This window comes from Armigeres subalbatus, chromosome 1, assembly GCF_024139115.2.
Source record: "Armigeres subalbatus isolate Guangzhou_Male chromosome 1, GZ_Asu_2, whole genome shotgun sequence".
NCBI lineage: Eukaryota > Metazoa > Arthropoda > Insecta > Diptera > Culicidae > Armigeres > Armigeres subalbatus.
This window is the reverse complement of record NC_085139.1, coordinates 305715278-305735158: the sequence shown is the minus strand read 5'-3', so window position 1 is coordinate 305735158 and position 19881 is coordinate 305715278. Positions and strand designations below refer to the sequence as shown.

General features: G+C 42.5%; 1 protein-coding gene across 1 annotated transcript; it reads left to right on the top strand.

Moving 5' to 3' along the window:
- The first annotated feature begins 84 nt into the window (after positions 1 to 84).
- LOC134207875 (solute carrier family 35 member E1 homolog) lies at positions 85 to 13000 on the top strand. Its single transcript, XM_062683851.1, has 4 exons — positions 85 to 881; positions 11522 to 11856; positions 11918 to 12157; positions 12223 to 13000. The coding sequence occupies exons 1-4, from the start codon at positions 554 to 556 to the stop codon at positions 12523 to 12525; spliced, it is 1206 nt and encodes a 401-aa protein (XP_062539835.1). The 5' UTR covers positions 85 to 553; the 3' UTR covers positions 12526 to 13000.
- The last annotated feature ends 6881 nt before the right edge of the window (positions 13001 to 19881 follow it).

Below are 19881 nucleotides of genomic sequence, written 5' to 3'. Positions count from 1 at the left end.
GCTGACGATTCTACCACTACAACGAAGGCATCGGAAATCTGACGCGGTTCATGTTTCGATGTGCGCCCACTCTCAAAAGCCATTGCGTGCGGTTCTGGTGTGGGTAATCGTTCACAGGGAACCGAGCCAAGAACGTCGATTCGCCATGGCCGTCGCCTCTTCTGTGCCCTGCGTCGTCGTTGCGACCGAATAATGTAAACGTCAGAAGTCTCACGATGAGAAAGGCATTCGCGATGATAGAATCAGTAATTATGTGCTCTTTTCGCGAAAATTTTGCTCATTTTGACCAGCAAGAAGTGTCGCCGTAACTAGTGTTTGTTTATTCCGTGCGTGTCCGAGTGAAGTGAAACAACTTTGTCCACGTAACAGCGTAATTTACCCGTTTACGCGGATCCTCGAGTGACTTCTTTCTTCTCGAGTTAAAGGGGTAAGTCCCCTCGAGAAGGAACATCGAGGAACGCGATTCTATTGAATAGAAGCAGCCTTTCATCGGTCGTCGAGTGCCATTTATTGTGTCTGTCGAGTGTAGTGGCAAGGACGACGCCTACCCATCATGGCCGTAGACAAGACCGCCACTCGGCAGATGATGACGATCACATTCCTGTGCATCCTGTGGTATGTGGTGTCCAGCAGCAACAACGTCATCGGCAAGATGATCCTGAGCGAGTTCCCCTACCCTATGACGGTCACCATGGTCCAGCTGACCAGCATCACCATCTACAGTGGGCCATTCTTCAACCTGTGGGGAGTTCGCAAATACGTGGACATCTCGTGGCGGTATTACTTCAAGTTCATCGTGCCGTTGGCGCTGGGCAAGTTTCTGGCCTCGGTCACCTCGCATATCTCCATCTGGAAGGTTCCAGTGTCCTACGCGCATACGGGTGAGTTTTCTTATTGTCCTGATTGCATATCGGGGCCACCCTAATCCTTTCCAATCGCTGCAGCTTGGGTCAAAGCCAATGCTGCAGCAGTGACCTAATCACCCAATCAATGTTGCTTAATTCGATCGACTCCAAACATTGCACCCGCAGCTAATTTGTTGAGGGAGGTGGGGTATGTGAATTGTTGCCACTCTTGCGTTTATACTCTCTTTTTCATTCGTCCGGCTGGTGTCGTTGTCGCGAAGTAGAGCACTAAAAAGGAGTTCGAACAACAGCACAGTGGGGAACTTTCCACAGCAAATCTAATCAAAATAGTTTAAGAAATTTAGACAAATAAGAAAACTCCCAATTAGTTGATGATTTAGAAAGCAGACACTTATTACTTACAAAGTGGATTTAACTTGTTGATAGATTTCGGCCGAAAATTCAAACCAATTCCTCCCCTGTGCACGATGCTCGCATTTAACATCGCACTGCTGGCACGCCTATTGCACAAACTGGTTCGCGTTATTTTGCTCTTACCATTCGCCTCATGTTGGATGATCGGCTGATGTTACGTCGGTTCCAGTGGATGCAATGGGTTCGAAATTGGGATTAGGCAGGTGCTATCTCGTTCGGTGCTGTTTTTAGACGATGAGGATGGAATCGCACGACTGTACTAATTGCAAGACCAAACTGCACGATTGCAATAAGTTAAATAGAAAGAATATGTTTTTTTGTCCAGAAGCAATCATATTTGAATTTCAGAAAATTTGCCGAGTTTTTTTTAGATATGTTAATATTATAACGTTGAGTGTTTTTAAAAGACCAGATAGAAGTTTTATACATTTGCTCAGTTTTTTTAGAACTTTTTATAGAAGGCCCGAAAACCCATATTTTTATATTCAAATCGACTCAACTCGACAAATTCAAATTCAAGTGATGTCTGTGTGTGTGCGCGCGCAAAAAGTCTCGTCAATTTTCCAGGCACTTACCCTTAACCGATTTTGCTCGCAACAAGTTGTATTCGACGCAAAATCCTGTCTTATCTTATTGCGTCACTATTGCTTCTTCTTCTTCAATGGTTCTATATTCCAACTGGAACATGGCCTGCTTTTCAACTTAGTAATTCTGTAGCATTGCCTCAGTTATTGATTGAAAGATTTTCTATGCCCTCCAGGGCAAGAATATGTATCTTGTGTGACAAGTACAATATTGGGGTAGGTATTCGTTGGATCGTTGGATGCCTGTAGCTGACAATGTGACCATTGACCATGGTAAATCTTAAACCGTAACACACCACGCAAATACTCCGTAATAAACCGTAACACACCACGTCTATACTCAGCGTTACGGGTAGTCGCCTCGCAGCTTAGTGTTCTTTAAAGTCTGAGCGAAGCCCTCTCGCGGTAGAGCGCTATTTTCGTACTAAAATGTCGATAACTCGAAATTGGGAACGAATTTCGCTTATCCCAACTGACAATCTCTTTGAATTTTATCAAGGAATGTTCCTTGGACCTACTATTTCCCAAATTTGAATTAAGCTTTAAATACTGAACTATTGTAGAACTGAAATTTTCGCTTCTCAGTACCTCTCTTCGATGATTTGAGGCACAAAGGAATCGAATTTCGCAGAACCCAACTGACAAAAGCTTTAAATTTTTCCAACGGTCATTTTGATATAATAAAAAGTATATGTCACCACAATAAATTTTGAAGGAAGCTCTATTTAGTAAAAAAAAAGTTTTTACTTCAAACAAGTTTTTTAAAATCCATACAAAAGTTACCATTTCGGGAGGCGCACGGCAAGAAAGAAGCGATGAGAGCGATAGAAAGTCCGTCAACCTTGTATCTTGCGTGACACTAGAAAAGAGCGTATTCCTATTTGTGAACACGAGAATACCAAATATATAAATTGAAATCAAATCCCGGAGGAACTTCCCGAGGAATTCCCGGAGGAACTTCCGGAGGAATTCCCGGAGGAATTTCCGGAGGAATTCCCGGAGGAACTACCGGAGGAATTCCCGGAGGAACTTCCGGAGGAATTTCCGGAGGAACTTCCGGAGGAATTTCCGGAGGAACTTCCGGAAAAATTCCCGGAGGAACTTCCGGAGGAATTTCCAGAGGAACTTCCGGAGGAATTCCCGGAGGAACTTCCGGAGGAATTCCCGGAGGAACTTCCGGAGGAATTCCCGGAGGAACTTCCGGAGGAATTCCCGGAGGAACTTCCGGAGGAATTCCCGGAGGAACTTCCGGAGAAATTCCCGGAGGAACTTCCGGAGGAATTCCCGGAGGAACTTCCGGAGGAATTCCCGGAGGAACTTCCGGAGGAATTCCCGGAGGAACTTCCGGAGGAATTCCCGGAGGAACTTCCGGAGGAATTCCCGGAGGAACTTCCGGAGGAATTCCCGGAGGAACTTCCGGAGGAATTCCCGGAGGAACTTCCGGAGGAACTTCCGGAGGAATTCCCGGAGGAACTTCCGGAGGAATTCCCGGAGGAACTTCCGGAGGAACTTCCGGAGGAATTCCCGGAGGAACTTCCGGAGGAATTCCCGGAGGAATTTCCCGAGGAATTCCCGGAGAAACTTCTGGAGGAATTCCCCGAGGAACTTCTGGAGGAATTCCCGGAAGAACTTCTGGAGTAATTCCGGGAGGAATTTCCGGAGGAACTTCAGGAGGAATTCCCGGAGGAACTTCCGGAGGAATTCCCGGAGGAACTTCCGGAGGAATTCCCGGAGGAACTTCCGGAGGAACTTCCGGAGGAACTTCCGGAGGAATTCCCGGAGGAACTTCCGGAGGAATTCCCGGAGGAACTTCCGGAGGAATTCCCGGAGGAACTTCCGGAGGAACTTCCCGGAGGAACTTCCGGAGGAACTTCCCGGAGGAACTTCCGGAGGAATTCCCGGAGGAACTTCCGGAGGAACTCCCGGAGGAACTTATATGTAAAAACGAACATATATGTAAAAATAGCCAGCATGAGTTAACCACCTGAAATTTGTATGGCGAAAGACATCTAACACAGGTTTTCTTAATAGCAGGTACTTTTCACGAAAATCTATTTGGTACCAGTTATGTAGGAAGGTGTTTGCTACTACGCCTACCAAATAATTTTTCTGATTAAGGTGTCTATTTTCGAGATAATAAGCTTTAGATGCCTTTCGCCATACTGATTTCCGAAAATTAACTCCTAGTGTGCCGCTCAAAGTAGGCGATTCATTGCTGAAAGTTGGGCCAATTGTGTCCTAAAATGGAAAATATATTCGATTTTCCTTCACGGAACGATGAAGTTAATCATCTGAACGCGTCAGTTTTCTTCCAACTCAAAAGTCGAAATTAACATTGTAACAAGATGGAAAATGTATGATAAAAATATTATTCAAACGCACTAGCAAAACACCGCAGGGCACTTGTTTCTTATGGGCCTGACGATCCAGACTGATCGTTGATTCGTTCTGATATATTGCCTTTTCAGCAACAGACGTTGCTCAGCCCAAAACATGGTAAGAAAAGTCCCAAGCTTAAAAAAATAATTTTTCTGACTTAGACTATTATCAGAATTAAGATAACATCGGTTCATGTATTCTTGACCGATGCACTACCGTTTCCAACCATAAACGATGTAGGGCTTTAGGTTAATTCTTGTGAAGCATCAGGGGTACAGTCACCGTTTTTTAAGATGCCCGGAGTGAAGGTTAAGTTCTGTATCGATAAAGCAATTCCTCCTGTAAGAAACGCATACTATAACGTCCCTGCAGCGTTCAGAGAAGCAGCTAGGAAAAGATTGCAGGAGTGCTCACTCTCGCTATAGCCGTCTACCCGGTCTCCCGTGTTTGGTAACTCATGTCGCCGCAGCCAAGCGAACGATTTTCAAATTGATCGTTAAAAGCTCTGACAACAATTTTTCCCTACGACCCCACACCACTTGCAAACCAGTTACCGTTCGGTAACAGAATGTAAAAGGTCGATAAAGCAGATCACGATTTGTAAACTCCACGGAGTATAAATAGAAATAGGTTGGACATAAGGAACGGAAGACATGAAACGCTGGTAATGATGTCCGACTCCGGCAGACATCTGCCGCGATGTTGTCAGGCACTGGGCAGTTCGCCGGAATACAAGTGAAGGTCGTGTTCGGTAGCATGTTTGCTAAGATGTTTTGGATCCAGGAGTGCTTAGGCTTATCGCTTTGGACTGCGGAAATAATGCTGGCAGAATTAGATAGGACGATGATGGATTTCCTGGACATGAAGCAGGCAGTGATGAATGCCATGGTTGCTTCGGCCGAGATGATGCTGGATATATCAGGGAGGCTGTCTGAGACCAATGCCGACACCACGGCTCGAAACCGACCCATCCGTTAACCTGTGTTCGAGATTGTAGAAATCTCGGTTAGGGAGCTCGGCCACAGACCTAAGAGCCACGGAATTGTCACCCCTTTCGGAAGTTGCTAGCTATGAAGCTATTTAAAATGGCTGATGAGAAGTGCCAATTCCTTGCTCCAGTCCGAAGCTGGCAATCGTGTGCAAAATCCGGCCCCTTCAATAAGGAGAGGAAATCTTGTGTTCTCCGGAGGTTGCGGCGAAAGAGGCGGCTATGCGACAAAATGCCGCCAGCGCACGATGGCGAAAAGCGAAGATGCCTGTCTCGGCACAGGCTGACTCGGTTGGTGTTGAGTATAGATAGTAGAATCTATAGATGAGCGAAAGCATGGCTGAGTCGATTTTTTTGCCCGTGCACACGCGCATATGACGTCACAGCCCTTAACGTTTCCATTGAAATCGTGACGTCATGCTCGTTTGGAGACACGTTTGACAGTTCGTTTGGAGACAGAGGATTTATCTTCGCTCATCTATATATTCCACTATCTATAGTGTTGAGGGTAACAATCCTGATGCGGCTCGAAGAAACTGAAAGTCGTTTACAGAGTTTCGTCGAGGTTATGGTGGGCGATACAGGCCAGTTCCAAGCTGTAGAATAGGCGGCTATCAATAATACCCTCCCGGTCCGACCTAGATTGTCTCTGGTCCGACAACTTACTTTGATTTCGCGGAAATGCGGAAAGAACGAGAGACTTTGGTCAATGGAGACTCCAAGAACTTTCACATTTTTTTTTTGTTGGGAATAGACCGAAAACAAAAAGACCGCAAACTGTCAAAATCAACGAAAGAATCGGGCCGGAACAATCAGCGGAGAACACAGCGACCAAAAGGAACTGGCGATTGTAAGCTTTGATTTCGATAAACCTTGTTGCGTTCAATTTGGAAAACCTTCGAAAGTAAAAAGTGTTTGATAATGAGACCAATAATTGAATTATCATGTAGAAAACCGATTAACGATAAGATAACGTCGACTTGTTTTCAATAAATAGCTCTGTCATCATTTTTCGCACCGATGTTCGTCCAACCAAAAATAAATTACATATTGTGAATCAAATGGCTTTGTTCAGATGTGATTTGTTGTTATTTTTTGTTACAAGCAAGCGAATTCCAAATAAACATCAATATGTTTCTTCACGTGAATCGATCTTTTTTTATTTAGGGGAAAATACCTATTCTTGGCAGTCTAAAACATTCGCTAAATTGAATGATAAAAATAATGAATAATTACACTAAAACACAGGTACAGTTTGACTGGTATACATTTGTATGCTCTTTCTTTGATGATTGGTGTTCACTAAATATAACAGCTTTTACCACAAACTCAGTAAATTGAATATAAAGTAACAGGTCAACGTTTCTTCTATTGGCATAGCAATTTCTATTATCAGCAATGAGTTTGCTCCCTTTAGCAACTAGACATGGAAGTAGAAAACTGGTAATGTATTGGTGCCAAATGCTGGTTGTTTATATCCTCCAATAGTAAAATTCATTCATATTAATCGGCCGCACGCTCATCTCGCGTCACTCAATTTTGGAACAAACTTTATTGTTTATCAAAACTGGCTTAAAACAAAACATGAATTTTAGCCTTGACATAAATTTTATGTCATGTAGACCGAACGGCAAAAGCATTTGAACACATTGCAAAACAAATTTAATCCTTATGCAGTCCACAAAAACAGACGTGAATGCCAGATAGGGTACCCGTGAACCCAGATATTGACATTTTTATAACTTTTACCATTTTCAAACTATTTGAATAATGTTGGCCATTTTGGAGAAGGGAACTTATATGCTTTTTGTCCGCTGCCAAGATTTACATCTTTTGTCTTTTCTAATGCCTTAGAGTCTACACGCGTAAGCAAGTCTATCAACCAGTTTCAAATATACAATTTGCTCTTTACGGTCCTTACATTATATGTTTGCTCCATCAAAAAAAAAATCATGGTGGTTGTGTACAAGACACGACCGCTCGACGTAAACTACGTAAAACCAAATCTATACACATAAGAATGAATTTTGTCTGTCTGCCCTTATAGACTAGGAAATGGCTTGAACATTTGTATGTAGAGGTTTTTGGGAACGATGAAGATTCTTATGATGTATTAGACCCCTCCGCTTCTGGAAGGGAAGGCTTTAATCGAAAATTAATCTAAAAAATGGAATCCAAATTTGCAAATTTCGAATACTTAACCGTTTTTTAAATAATGTAAAAAATATATAATTAATCAATTTTAGGTGAAACGAAGCACGTCGGTTCTGGTAGTATAGTATATTAACAATATATTCCACCTCGCGGGTCTTCATAATATTATGTTGAGTAATGGGCAGCACTGTCCTATCTAGCCGCTGGAGCCACCCCATTCTTACACTACGTTTCACAGTTGAATCACCGACAAACCGACGGGCCTCTCTGATTCCAAAATTGGCAAAAAAATTACAATCGTTTTACTCCGAGTGTAGTAACTCGTTCTGTCATTACTGACATTAACGTTCTTTTGATAGAAAAAGTCAAGAAAAAGAAAAAGCAAAATGCGCGCAATCCACCAGCTGGTCGACGTAAACATTATATGCACGTTTCAAACAATCTACACAGCGATGAAAATAAAAATAACCAAGTAATAAAAAATCTTTTTCGATGCTTAAATCGACATTTAAGTCTTTACGATCATTGCACACATTTTTGAAAATCGAATGTTTTTCATTTGGCTAACGAATCCTATAATAAAACTCTTGATTTTTATAATATCGAATATTGATTATTATGTGGAAGCTGATGAAATAAATTAAAGAGTGCATGACCAAATTTGCCCGCACATTTGTGAGAGCTGTTGTGTAAACCATCGCACAGATGGAGCTAGGTTATGAAAGGAGAGTAATTGCCAAGAAATTTGAAGAACTTTATATGGGAAGGCACGTCGGTTTGTCGGTGGTTGAATAATAGATAATACCTGTAGGGATTGAGAGGGGTATGAGTAAATATATTGACTAAATAAGAGGGCATATAGTCATGAGCACTAGATGCGAGAGGTGACAGTTCAACGAAGTGAGCACCCAGTTTTGTGATGTATTTCGCGGGAAGCAGTTGTGCTTCGGAGCTGCTGCGGATCGAGCAGCAGCTGGAGACGGCTGATTCGGATGCAGCTGTCTCCTAAGGACACGACAATGGCCAAGTCGGTACGTTATGATCAGTGGCGCTCCCGAAATTATACGCTCGGTCGCAAGTGGAGAAAAAATCGGAATCGCGAGTGCTTGTTTTGTTTGGAAAAAAAAGTACACGGTAACGCAATAATAATGAAATTTCGTTTGTGACAATTATGACACTGGAAAAAAATGTGTTTGCAAAAATAGAATGTGTGACACCATAAAAAATATTTTTCTTAAAAAGGTAAATTTCTCATTCGAGACAACCAGAAATTTTATTTGATTATATATTATTTGTATATCGCATGGAAGATATTTATGTGCGCTGATAAACAAAGTGGATTAAATCTATATAGATTTCAAAGTGTGGATTATTAGTAGTGTGAACTAGACAATAATTTTCCGAAAGGTAATCCCTGATAGGGTAAACAATCATTCCCCCGAGAGGGTATCCCTGATAGGGTAAACAATCATTCCCCTGAGAGGGTAAACAATCATTCCCCCGAGAGGGTACCAATGTATGAATATGTAAGCAAATAGTTGCGTAGAATATTGTTGACGATTTGTTTCTGATTTTGATGCAAGATTGATGTTATAGAGCCTGGTAAGTTCTATCCATGACTGCATTCCGAGATCAGTGGTTGACTTGTGTTCAGTGTTAGAAAATGTAAACAAAGAGTGAGAACATGAAAGTAAATAGTTCCGTAGAATGTTTTTGATGATTTGTTTCTGATTTTGATGCAAGATTGATGTTATAGAGCCTGGTAAGTTCTATCCATGACTGCATTCCGAGATCAGTGGTTGACTTGAGTTCAGTGTTAGAAAATGTAAACAAAGAGTGAGAACATGAAAGTAAATAGTTCCGTAGAATGTTTTTGATGATTTATTTCTGATTTTGATGCAAGAATGATGTTATAGAGCCTGGTAAGTTCTATCCATGCTATCGGAACGCAGTCCGAGATCATTGGTTGACTTGAGTTCAGTGTTAGAAAATGTAAACAAAGAGTGAGAACAAAGTCAGCAAAGACTGGGGTAGAATATTGTTGATGATTTGTTCCTGATTTTGATGCAAGATTGATGTTCTAGAGCCTGGTAAACTCTATCCATGACATTTTGAAATTGCCGAAATCAGTGGTTTACTTGAGTTTAGTGTTAGAAAATGTAAACAGATAGTAAGAACTTGTAAGCAAGGATTTGCCTAGAATATTGTTGATTTTTTTTTTCTTCTGTATTTGGTGTAAGATTGATGTTCTTGGGCATTATAAAGCAGATCAAAATAATAATAATAAAATTGTAAAAGAGTAGAGCAGGAGGAAGATGTAGGGATTGAGAGGGGTATGAGTAAATATATTGACTAAATAAGAGGGCATATAGTCATGAGCACTAGATGCGAGAGGTGACAGTTCAACGAAGTGAGCATCCAGTTTTGTGATGTATTTCGCGGGAAGCAGTTGTGCTTCGGAGCTGCTGCGGATCGAGCAACAGCTGGAGACGGCTGATTCGGATGCAGCTGTCTCCTAAGGACACGACAATGGCAATATTAGGTTGAAATGCGCTATGTAGAAACGATTATGGTTATGATTTTTTTGATGAGCTTGGAAAGTATTGAAGATGCAAAAGGAAAACGGTCCTGTAAAGCACATAAGGATTAAAATACTACGGTGTTGCTACCACTTTTGATATAATTCGTGGTCTGCGTAAAAATCTGAATAGAAGCATTCGTATTTTAACACTTTTTTAAAATAAATGCAACGCCGTATATTTTGTTCGTAGTTTTGCTAAAATCAAGTCACATAGAATTGTGCGTGGTATCTTTTTAGCGTGTGTTTGATATGCTCACAAACACATTCTCTCGCTCTATTCCGAAGTGTGCTGCTGTCAAAGAAAACGAACAGTCCCGATTTTATTTAGTGAAGCATAGAGCAAATATTGTATAAATTTGCTCTTTGTGGTGATAATAAAGTGGTGATAAAGTGTAAAAAGTAGTTTACGTACTTAATTTGTCGTGTCATACGCAATAAATAGGAGAAACAGGCGATCAAAAAAGTAAGTAACAGTTGTCGTGCGCTGCTTTCTTTGGCGATGCAATAATGGCAAGAATTTCGTAGGTGCAAATTTGTTTCGGTGATTAACTCATCAAATCTTGCTACTATTACACAAACAACTTATTCAAATGAAAGCTTAGACTTGAAATTGTGTGATTGAATCAAAATTATGTTCATAAATAGTGTACGTTTGCTGGAAAACGCAAATATTGTTGAGGGTGCCAACAACTGTCGCACCCTGCCAATGCCGTATTCTACCCTACTTTAGAAATAATGCTGAATTTGGTTGTGCAATACATAAAGAATGCCTTAGTTCCATTCGGTTGATGGTTACATGACGCCGTCCATTCACCTAATCAATCCAACTTGCTCGCTGCGCATCTCATCTTGTACTCACCGGATCACTATCGAGAACTAATTTCACCGGGTTATTGTCCGACAATTTGGCTACGTGGCCAGCCCAACGTAGTCGTCTAATTATCGCATTTGAACGTGATGGTCGCATTTCATGTCCGTCCTCTATAGAGGACTACCGATGTAAGCAAACATCCATAAATTACGTAACGCTTGGAGGGGGATTGTCAGTTTTTGTGTAGCTTTTGTAGATGGTGAATTCGAAACGACCACGAACTGTCTTCGGTCGAAGTAACTTGGTGGCATGCTACACAAGTTCATGTAGCTTATGTTTAAATTATTCCGAGACAAAGATAGAGCAAAAGTATGGCCTTTACATACACTAAGAGAGGCAACAAACTTGTTTTTTACCATCGGGAAGTTATTTTTTTGTTTTATTTGAATTAGGCATATCGTCAAATAACTTAGACAAATTTGTTCGGAAATGCGCGTGCTGCGATAACACACTGCCTTCTACCGGTTGGACTGCGGAAGCACGTTTGAAATTTTCTTATCAACGTAAGCAGTTCAACGAAGCCAAAATAAGACGTCTCTTGTCTTTTACCTACTAACAACGTGTGACGTGAGACTCATTGAAAACATTTCCTTATCAGTTCCTGGGGAATACGTCAACCTGCACAATTTCCCATATGTATGAGCTTATCTGTTATTGGTATAGTTTTCCCTTTCTGAATTCCAGTGAAAGCCACCATGCCCCTGTTCACCGTGGTTCTGTCCAGGATAATCCTCCGGGAGCGGCAAACCAAGGCCGTCTATCTGAGCCTGGTGCCGATCATCGTCGGCGTTGGGATCGCCACCCTGACGGAGCTGTCCTTCGACATGGTGGGCCTCGTCAGTGCCCTGCTGGCCACGATGGGATTTTCGCTGCAGAACATCTTCTCCAAGAAGGTGCTCAAGGAGACGAACGTCCACCATCTGCGGCTGTTGCACATTCTCGGTCGGCTGGCCTTGTTCATGTTCCTGCCGGTGTGGATCTACTTCGATATGTTTAGCGTGATGAAGCATCCGGCTATCGTAAGTATTTAAGATAAATCAAGAATGTTGAAGCATGATTAAATTTTCCAAACATTCTTAGACAACTGGCGATTACCGAGTGATCGCCCTGCTGTTCACCGACGGAGTCCTCAACTGGCTGCAGAACATACTGGCGTTCAGCGTGTTGTCTATCGTGACACCTCTGACGTACGCCGTGGCCAGTGCCAGCAAGCGAATTTTCGTGATAGCCATTTCTCTCTTCATCCTGGGCAATCCGGTGACGTGGATCAACATCCTTGGCATGCTGGTGGCCATCATGGGCGTTCTGTGCTACAACAGGGTAATGTTCCCCCTGTCTATGATTTCTATACCTGTTACACTGACAATCTTTTAATTCTAACACAGGCCAAGTACTTCTCGCGGCATCAGCAACCGAAGGAGTCTCTCCTGCCGTACAGCACTGTTAATAACAACATCAAATATCAACCGTTGGAGGATACAACCCTGCTCAACAATTCTGCCCACCATCACGGTAAGAATGGATTCGTCAGTCAAAATGGTGGCATGCCGAACGGTTCAGCGGCGGGCTACTTCCAGAATGGTGGCAGCAGTGTGCACAACAGCAGTAGCAATCTGCTGCTGAGCAATAGCAATGGGGCGCATCTGACGACGGTGAATGGCTCGCCGAACAAGTTGCTGTTTGTGTAGGAACCGGGATGCTATGGGAAAGCAATAGTTCCGAAATCCTCGTTTAGGTAGATTGTTTGTTTCCGTTTTACTATTTACCCTGTACAGTTGACAGTTATTAGTGATCCTGCTATAGAATTGAACAATTGACATATTTCCGCTCCTCCGTGAAAGGGTTCGAAGCAGATGTTGGATAGGAGCTCAGACGCCGAGGCCTTTATTTATTTGTTTCGCTCGTACTGTGTTTAAACTTAGGATCCTCGTAGGGAATGGATTTTCTTTGTGCAATCGTCTGTTGCATTGAGCCGACCCCGATAGACAACCGACACGCAACTAATAGTATTTCTGGACACAGTGTTGAAAAATTAGGAAGATAGATATTATTAGAAACGTACTAAAAGTGCATGAGATGGACAACACTGTTTACGAAAGGTAGAAACATATTTAGGAAGAAATGCAAGAAAAATTATCAAATAAACGCTATTTTATATCAGAATATCGACGAATTAGACTTTTTGTGAATGACTTATCCGAAATCAAATTAGGGTTCGTTCTGTAGGACCACAGTTGTGTTTAAGCGGCATTAGGAATTTGGATTCATCAGTTCCTATCAACCAAATTGGGAGGGACAACGGAGATCTTTCGTAACTTAGTAGGGGAATTAATGTCCATTGTCGGATGGTCAATACCCAGAAAATAGGAAATTACTTTTATTGAAGTATTCTTGGGCCATTCTGCTTCCGGCTTGGCCTCAAACTAATCAATAATCCCCGGTGACGGATGCTCCTACTCCGACAGAGTTCCCCAAAAATGAAGTCCCACTTCCGTGGAAGTCTATTGCGTAACCCGCACTTTGTAGGTCAAAGTATATTCGAAGCACTTTCTGACTTCAACGAGTTTCCGGCAGACACCATCAAAGCGGAGGACAACACAGGGAAACGCACCAAGACAAGAGGAGGTTTTTAAAGGAAAAAATTGGAGAAAAGGCGATTACGATAAGCAGATGACGATGAATAATCAACAGAGGGTCATACAGGTATTCAAGAGTGGACCCAAAACAATTTCTTATCAAACTGGCGGACGAAACGATAAAAGATTGCGAGATGATCATCGAAGAAGTTTCATCAGTGGGATATTCTACCCAAAACTCCCTTCCTTCCTTCTAAAACAAAAATTCCTTTCCCAGAAGCTCAGTCATGAACACCTAAAAGTTAGCCAAGAAGCAAGACACATCGGTCATGTAAACTATCCACATGGCGAATTTGAAGAACAACTTACAGGAACAAAGAGTACTATCCGAGAAGTAGTGGAGATACGTCGACCATATTTTCAGCATCATCCAACGGTTTCCATGATTTTGGAACAGACTCGTGTAGAATCTGGAACAGATTCATGTAGAATCTGGAACAGATTCGTGTAAAATCTGGAACAGATACGTGTAGAATCTGGAACAGATTCGTGTAGAATATGGAACAGATTCGTGTAGAATCTGGAACAGATTCGTGTAGAATCTGGAACAGATTCGTGTAGAATCTGGAACAGATTCGTGTAGAATCTGGAACAGATTCGTGTAGAATCTGGAACAGATTCGTGTAGAATCTGGAACAGATTCGTGTAGAATCTGGAACAGATTCGTGTAGAACCTGGAACAGATTCGTGTAGAATCTGGAACAGATTCGTGTAGAATCTGGAACAGATTCGTGTAGAATCTGGAACAGATTCGTGTAGAATCTGGAACAGATTCGTGTCGAATCTGGAACAGATTCGTGTCGAATCTGGAACAGATTCGTGTAGAATCTGGAACAGATTCGTGTAGAATCTGGAACAGATTCGTGTAGAATCTGGAACAGATTCGTGTAGAATCTGGAACAGATTCGTGTAGAATGAGGAACAGATTCATGTAGAATCTGGAACAGATTCGTGCAGAATCTGGAACAGATTCGCGTAGAATCTGGAACAGATTCGTGTAGAATGTGGAACAGATTCGTGTAGAATCTGGAACAGATTCGTGTAGAATCTGGAACAGATTCGTGTAGAATCTGGAACAGATTCGTGTAGAATTTGGAACAGATTCGTGTAGAATGTGGAACAGATTCGTGTAGAATCTGGAACAGATTCGTGTAGAATCTGGAACAGATTCGTGTAGAATCTGGAACAGATTCGTGTAGAATCTGAAACAGATTCGTGTAGAATCTGGAACAGATTCGTGTAGAATCTGGAACAGATTCGTGTAGAATTTGGAACAGATTCGTGTCGAATCTGGAACAGATTCGTGTAGAATCTGGAACAGATTCGTGTAGAATCTGGAACAGATTCGTGTAGAATCTGGAACAGATTCGTGTAGAATCTGGAACAGATTCGTGTAGAATCTGGAACAGATTCGTGTAGAATCTGGAACAGATTCGTGTAGAATCTGGAACAGATTCGTGTAGAATCTGGAACAGATTCGTGTAGAATGAGGAACAGATTCATGTAGAATCTGGAACAGATTCGTGTAGAATCTGGAACAGATTCGTGTAGAATCTGGAACAGATTCGTGTAGAATCTGGAACAGATTCATGTAGAATCTACAACAGATTCGTGTAGAATCTGCAACAGATTCGTGTAGAATCTGTAACAGATTCGTGTAGAATCTGTAACATTCGTGTAGAATCTGAAAACGATTCGTGCAGAATCTGAAACAGATTCGTGTAGAATCTGGAACAGATTCGTGTAGAATCTGGAACAGATTCGTGTAGAATCTGGAACAGATTCGTGTAGAATCTGTAACAGATTCGTGTAGAATCTGTAACAGATTCGTGTAGAATCTGAAAACGATTCGTGCAGAATCTGAAACAGATTCGTGTAGAATCTGGAACAGATTCGTGTAGAATCTGAAACAGATTCGTGTAGAATCTGGAACAGATTCGTGTAGAATCTGGAACAGATTCGTGTAGAATCTGGAACAGATTCGTGTAGAATGTGGAACAGATTCGTGTAGAATGTAGAATAGATTCGTGTAGAATCTAGAACAGATTCGTGTAGAATCTGGAACAGATTCGTGTAAAATCTGGAACAGATTCGTGTAGAATCTGGAACAGATTCGTGTAGAATCTGGAACAGATTCGTGTAGAATCTGGAACAGATTCGTGTAGAATGAGGAACAGATTCATGTAGAATCTGGAACAGATTCGTGCAGAATCTGGAACAGATTCGCGTAGAATCTGGAACAGATTCGTGTAGAATGAGGAACAGATTCGTGTAGAATCTGGAACAGATTCGTGTAGAATCTGGAACAGATTCGTGTAGAATCTGGAACAGATTCGTGTAGAATCTGGAACAGATTCGTGTAGAATCTGGAACAGATTCGTGTAGAATCTGGAACAGATTCGTGTAGAATCTGGAACAGATTCGTGTAGAATCTGGAACAGATTCGTGTAGAATCTGGAACAGATTCGTGTAGAATCTGGAACAGATTCGTGTAGAATCTGGAACAGATTCGTATAAAATCTGGAACAGATTCGTGTAGAATCTGGAACAGATTCGTGTAGAATCTGGAACAGATTCGTGTAGAATCTGGAACAGATTCGTGTAGAATCTGGAACAGATTCGTGTAGAATCTGGAACAGATTCGTGTAGAATCTGAAACAGATTCGTGTAGAATCTGGAACAGATTCGTGTAGAATCTGGAACAGATTCATGTAGTATCTGCAACAGATTCGTGTAGAATCTGCAACAGATTCGTGTAGAATTTGTTACAGATTCGTGCAGAATCTGAAACATATTCGTGTAGAATCTGGAACAGATTCGTGTAGAATCTGGAACAGATTCGTGTAAAATCTGGAACAGATTCGTATAAAATCTGGAACAGATTCGTGTAGAATCTGGAACAGATTCGTGTAGAATCTGAAACAGATTCGTGTAGAATCTGAAACAGATTCGTGTAGAATCTGAAACAGATTCGTGTAGAATCTGGAACAGATTCGTGTAGAATCTGGAACAGATTCGTGTAGAATCTGGAACAGATTCGTGTAGAATCTGGAACAGATTCGTGTAGAATCTGGAACAGATTCGTGTAGAATCTGGAACAGATTCGTGTAGAATCTGGAACAGATTCGTGTAGAATCTGGAACAGATTCGTGTAGAATCTGGAACAGATTCGTGTAGAATCTGGAACAGATTCGTGCAGAATCTGGAACAGATTCGTGTAGAATCTGGAACAGATTCGTGTAGAATCTGGAACAGATTCGTGTAGAATCTGGAACAGATTCGTGTAGAATCTGGAACAGATTCGTGTAGAATCTGGAACAGATTCGTGTAGAATCTGGAACAGATTCGTGTAGAATCTGGAACAGATTCGTGTAGAATCTGGAACAGATTCGTGTAGAATCTGGAACAGATTCGTGTAGAATCTGGAACAGATTCGTGTAGAATCTGGAACAGATTCGTGTAGAATCTGGAACAGATTCGTGTAGAATCTGGAACAGATTCGTGTAGAATCTGGAACAGATTCGTGTAGAATCTGGAACAGATTCGTGTAGAATCTGGAACAGATTCGTGTAGAATCTGGAACAGATTCGTGTAGAATCTGGAACAGATTCGTGTAGAATCTGGAATAGATTCGTGTAGAATCTGGAACAGATTCGTGTAGAATCTGGAACAGATTCGTGTAGAATCTGGAACAGATTCGTGTAGAATGTGGAACAGATTCGTGTAGAATCTGGAACAGATTCGTGTAGAATCTGGAACAGATTCGTGTAGAATCTGGAACAGATTCGTGTAGAATCTGGAACAGATTCGTGTAGAATCTGGAACAGATTCGTGTAGAATCTGGAACAGATTCGTGTAGAATCTGGAACAGATTCGTGTAGAATCTGGAACAGATTCGTGTAGAATCTGGAACAGATTCGTGTAGAATCTGGAACAGATTCGTGTAGAATCTGAAACAGATTCGTGTAGAATCTGAAACAGATTCGTGTAGAATCTGGAACAGATTCGTGTAGAATCTGGAACAGATTCGTGTAGAATCTGGAACAGATTCGTGTAGAATCTGGAACAGATTCGTGTAGAATCTGGAACAGATTCGTGTAGAATCTGGAACAGATTCGTGTAGAATCTGGAACAGATTCGTGTAGAATCTGAAAAAGATTCGTGTAGAATCTGTAACAGATTCGTGTAGAATCTTCAACAGATTCGTGTAGAATCTGGAATAGATTCGTATAGGATCTTTAACAGGCTCGTGTAAAATCTTGAACAGATTCGTGTAGAATCTGAAACACATTCGTGTAGAATCAACAGGAGTTCCGTGGCGCTGCCTGCCATTGAAAAACTGAAAGGAAGAGAAAATTATTCTACATGGGCGTTTGCGATGCGGATGATACTGATCCGCGAAGGAAGCTGGTCGGCCGTTGACGGAAATGGCGACGTTTCTGAGGAGGTGAAGCTGCAGGCTATGGCAACGATCTGCCTAAGCATAGAAAGCTACAATTTCAGTCTGGTGCAAGACGCGGCAACAGCGAAAGAAGCATGGGAAAAGTTAAAGTCTGCGTTCCAGGACAGTGGCTTGACGCGAAGGATTGGCTTGCTACGAAAATTTACATCCGTGCGCCTGGTTAATTGCTCTAGTGTGGAAGAGTACGTGAACGAGTTAATGAGTACGAGCCACAAGCTCGCATCCGTGGGCTTCAAGGTGGACGATTCGTGGCTTGCGGCGATACTATTAATGGGCCTTCCGGAGCAATACGAGCCGATGATCATGGGATTGGAGGCATCCGGCGGTATAGCATTGACGGCGGATTCGGTGAAAGCCAAAATTTTACAAGACGTAAAATTGGATCGTGGTCCGGTCAGCAGCAATATGGAAGGTGCAATGTACAGCAGAACGGGCCGAAAGAAGATTCACGAGTCAAGAAAAAGCAGTAAAAACGAGAAGCTTTGCTATATCTGTGAAAAACCGGAACATTTCGCGGCCAAGTGTCCTCGAGCCAAGAAGTCATCGTTAAGGGAAGGCAAGCCGAAAGGATTGTGTAGCATTTTCGCCATCGGTGATGTGAAGACCAACGAGTGGTACCTGGATGCCGGTGCCACCAGCCACATGGCACGTGCCGATCAATCATTTATTGACGCGATTACCATGGACCGACGACGGTACGGCAAACAACGGCAATATGAAGGCGGTAGCTAAGGGAACGGTTACGATGGAAACAAAACACGGGCGAGTGGAAGTTTCCAACGTGTTGAAGGTGTCTGATCTCGCCACTGATCTGCTATCGGTCAGTACCATTTGCAAGCGTGGGCATAAAGTGGTGTTCACGAATAAGTGTGAAGTATGTGACGAAAACGGTGAGATTGTCGTTACCGGAGTAGAAGAAGGTGGTCTATACCGAGTCAACCGGCCAGAGCAGGCATTTCTTACTAACGACATTAGTTTGTGGCATAGGCGAATGGGTCATTTGAATGAAGCAAGCTTGAAGGGGCTCAGGCAATTGGCCGACTGGGTTGATTTCAAAAACGAAGCACTCGCCGATTGCGTATCTTGCCTTGAAGGCAAACAGACACGACTACCATTTCCGACCAGTGTTTCAAGAGCAGAAAATTTGTTGGAATTGGTGCACTCCGATCTGTGTGATCCCGTGGAAGTGCCATCCTTGGGAGGAAGTCGATACTTCGTCACATTCGTGGATGACGCCAGCAGGAAGTCAAGTATTAGAAGCGTTCCAGAAATTCAAAAATACGGCTGAAAGACAATCCGGTATGAAGCTAAAGGTTTTGCGTACGGATAATGGCACGGAGTACGTTAACAAGGCTTTCCGTCAAGTTTTGGAGCGCGAAGGCATCCGGCATCAAACTTCGTGCCCGTACACACCCGAGCAGAACAGTGTTGCAGAACGCATGAACCGTACGTTGGTTGAGAAAGCACGCTGCATGCTTAACGATGCGACACTTGGTAAGGAGTTTTGGGCAGAAGCTGTCTCGACTTCTGCCTATGTGGTCAATCGATGTCCGTTAGAAAATAAGACGCCGGAGGAGGGGGGGACCAAAAAGAAACCAAACCTTCGGCATCTGAAGATTTTCGGGTCCAGTGTGATGATGCACGTCCCAAAAATAAAGCGGAGGAAGTTTGATCCAAAGTCAAAGAAAGGAATTTTTGTAGGATACTGCGAGAACACCAAAGGATACCGTATCTACGAACCGACAAGTGGTGAATTCCGAATTATTCGAGATATGGTTGTTCTTGCTGAGGGTGTGACAAGTTCAAGCGTTAGAGATCATAACGTCAAGCCGGTGAAATTCCTCGAGCTGCATTTCGAGGAAATAGTGGCACCTGCTAGTTTAGCTGATGAAGGCGATACTAGGGCTACAGGGTGGCAAGATGAGGCCGCCGCTCTTCCTTCCGAT

Coding starts and splice junctions, on each gene's coding strand:
- LOC134207875 (XM_062683851.1), top strand. CDS start 554: ATGGCCGTAGACAAGACCGCCACTCGGCAGATGATGACGATCACATTC. Junction 11,857..11,917: donor TGATGAAGCATCCGGCTATC/GTAAGTATTTAA, acceptor AAACATTCTTAG/ACAACTGGCGATTACCGAGT. Junction 12,158..12,222: donor GCGTTCTGTGCTACAACAGG/GTAATGTTCCCC, acceptor ATTCTAACACAG/GCCAAGTACTTCTCGCGGCA.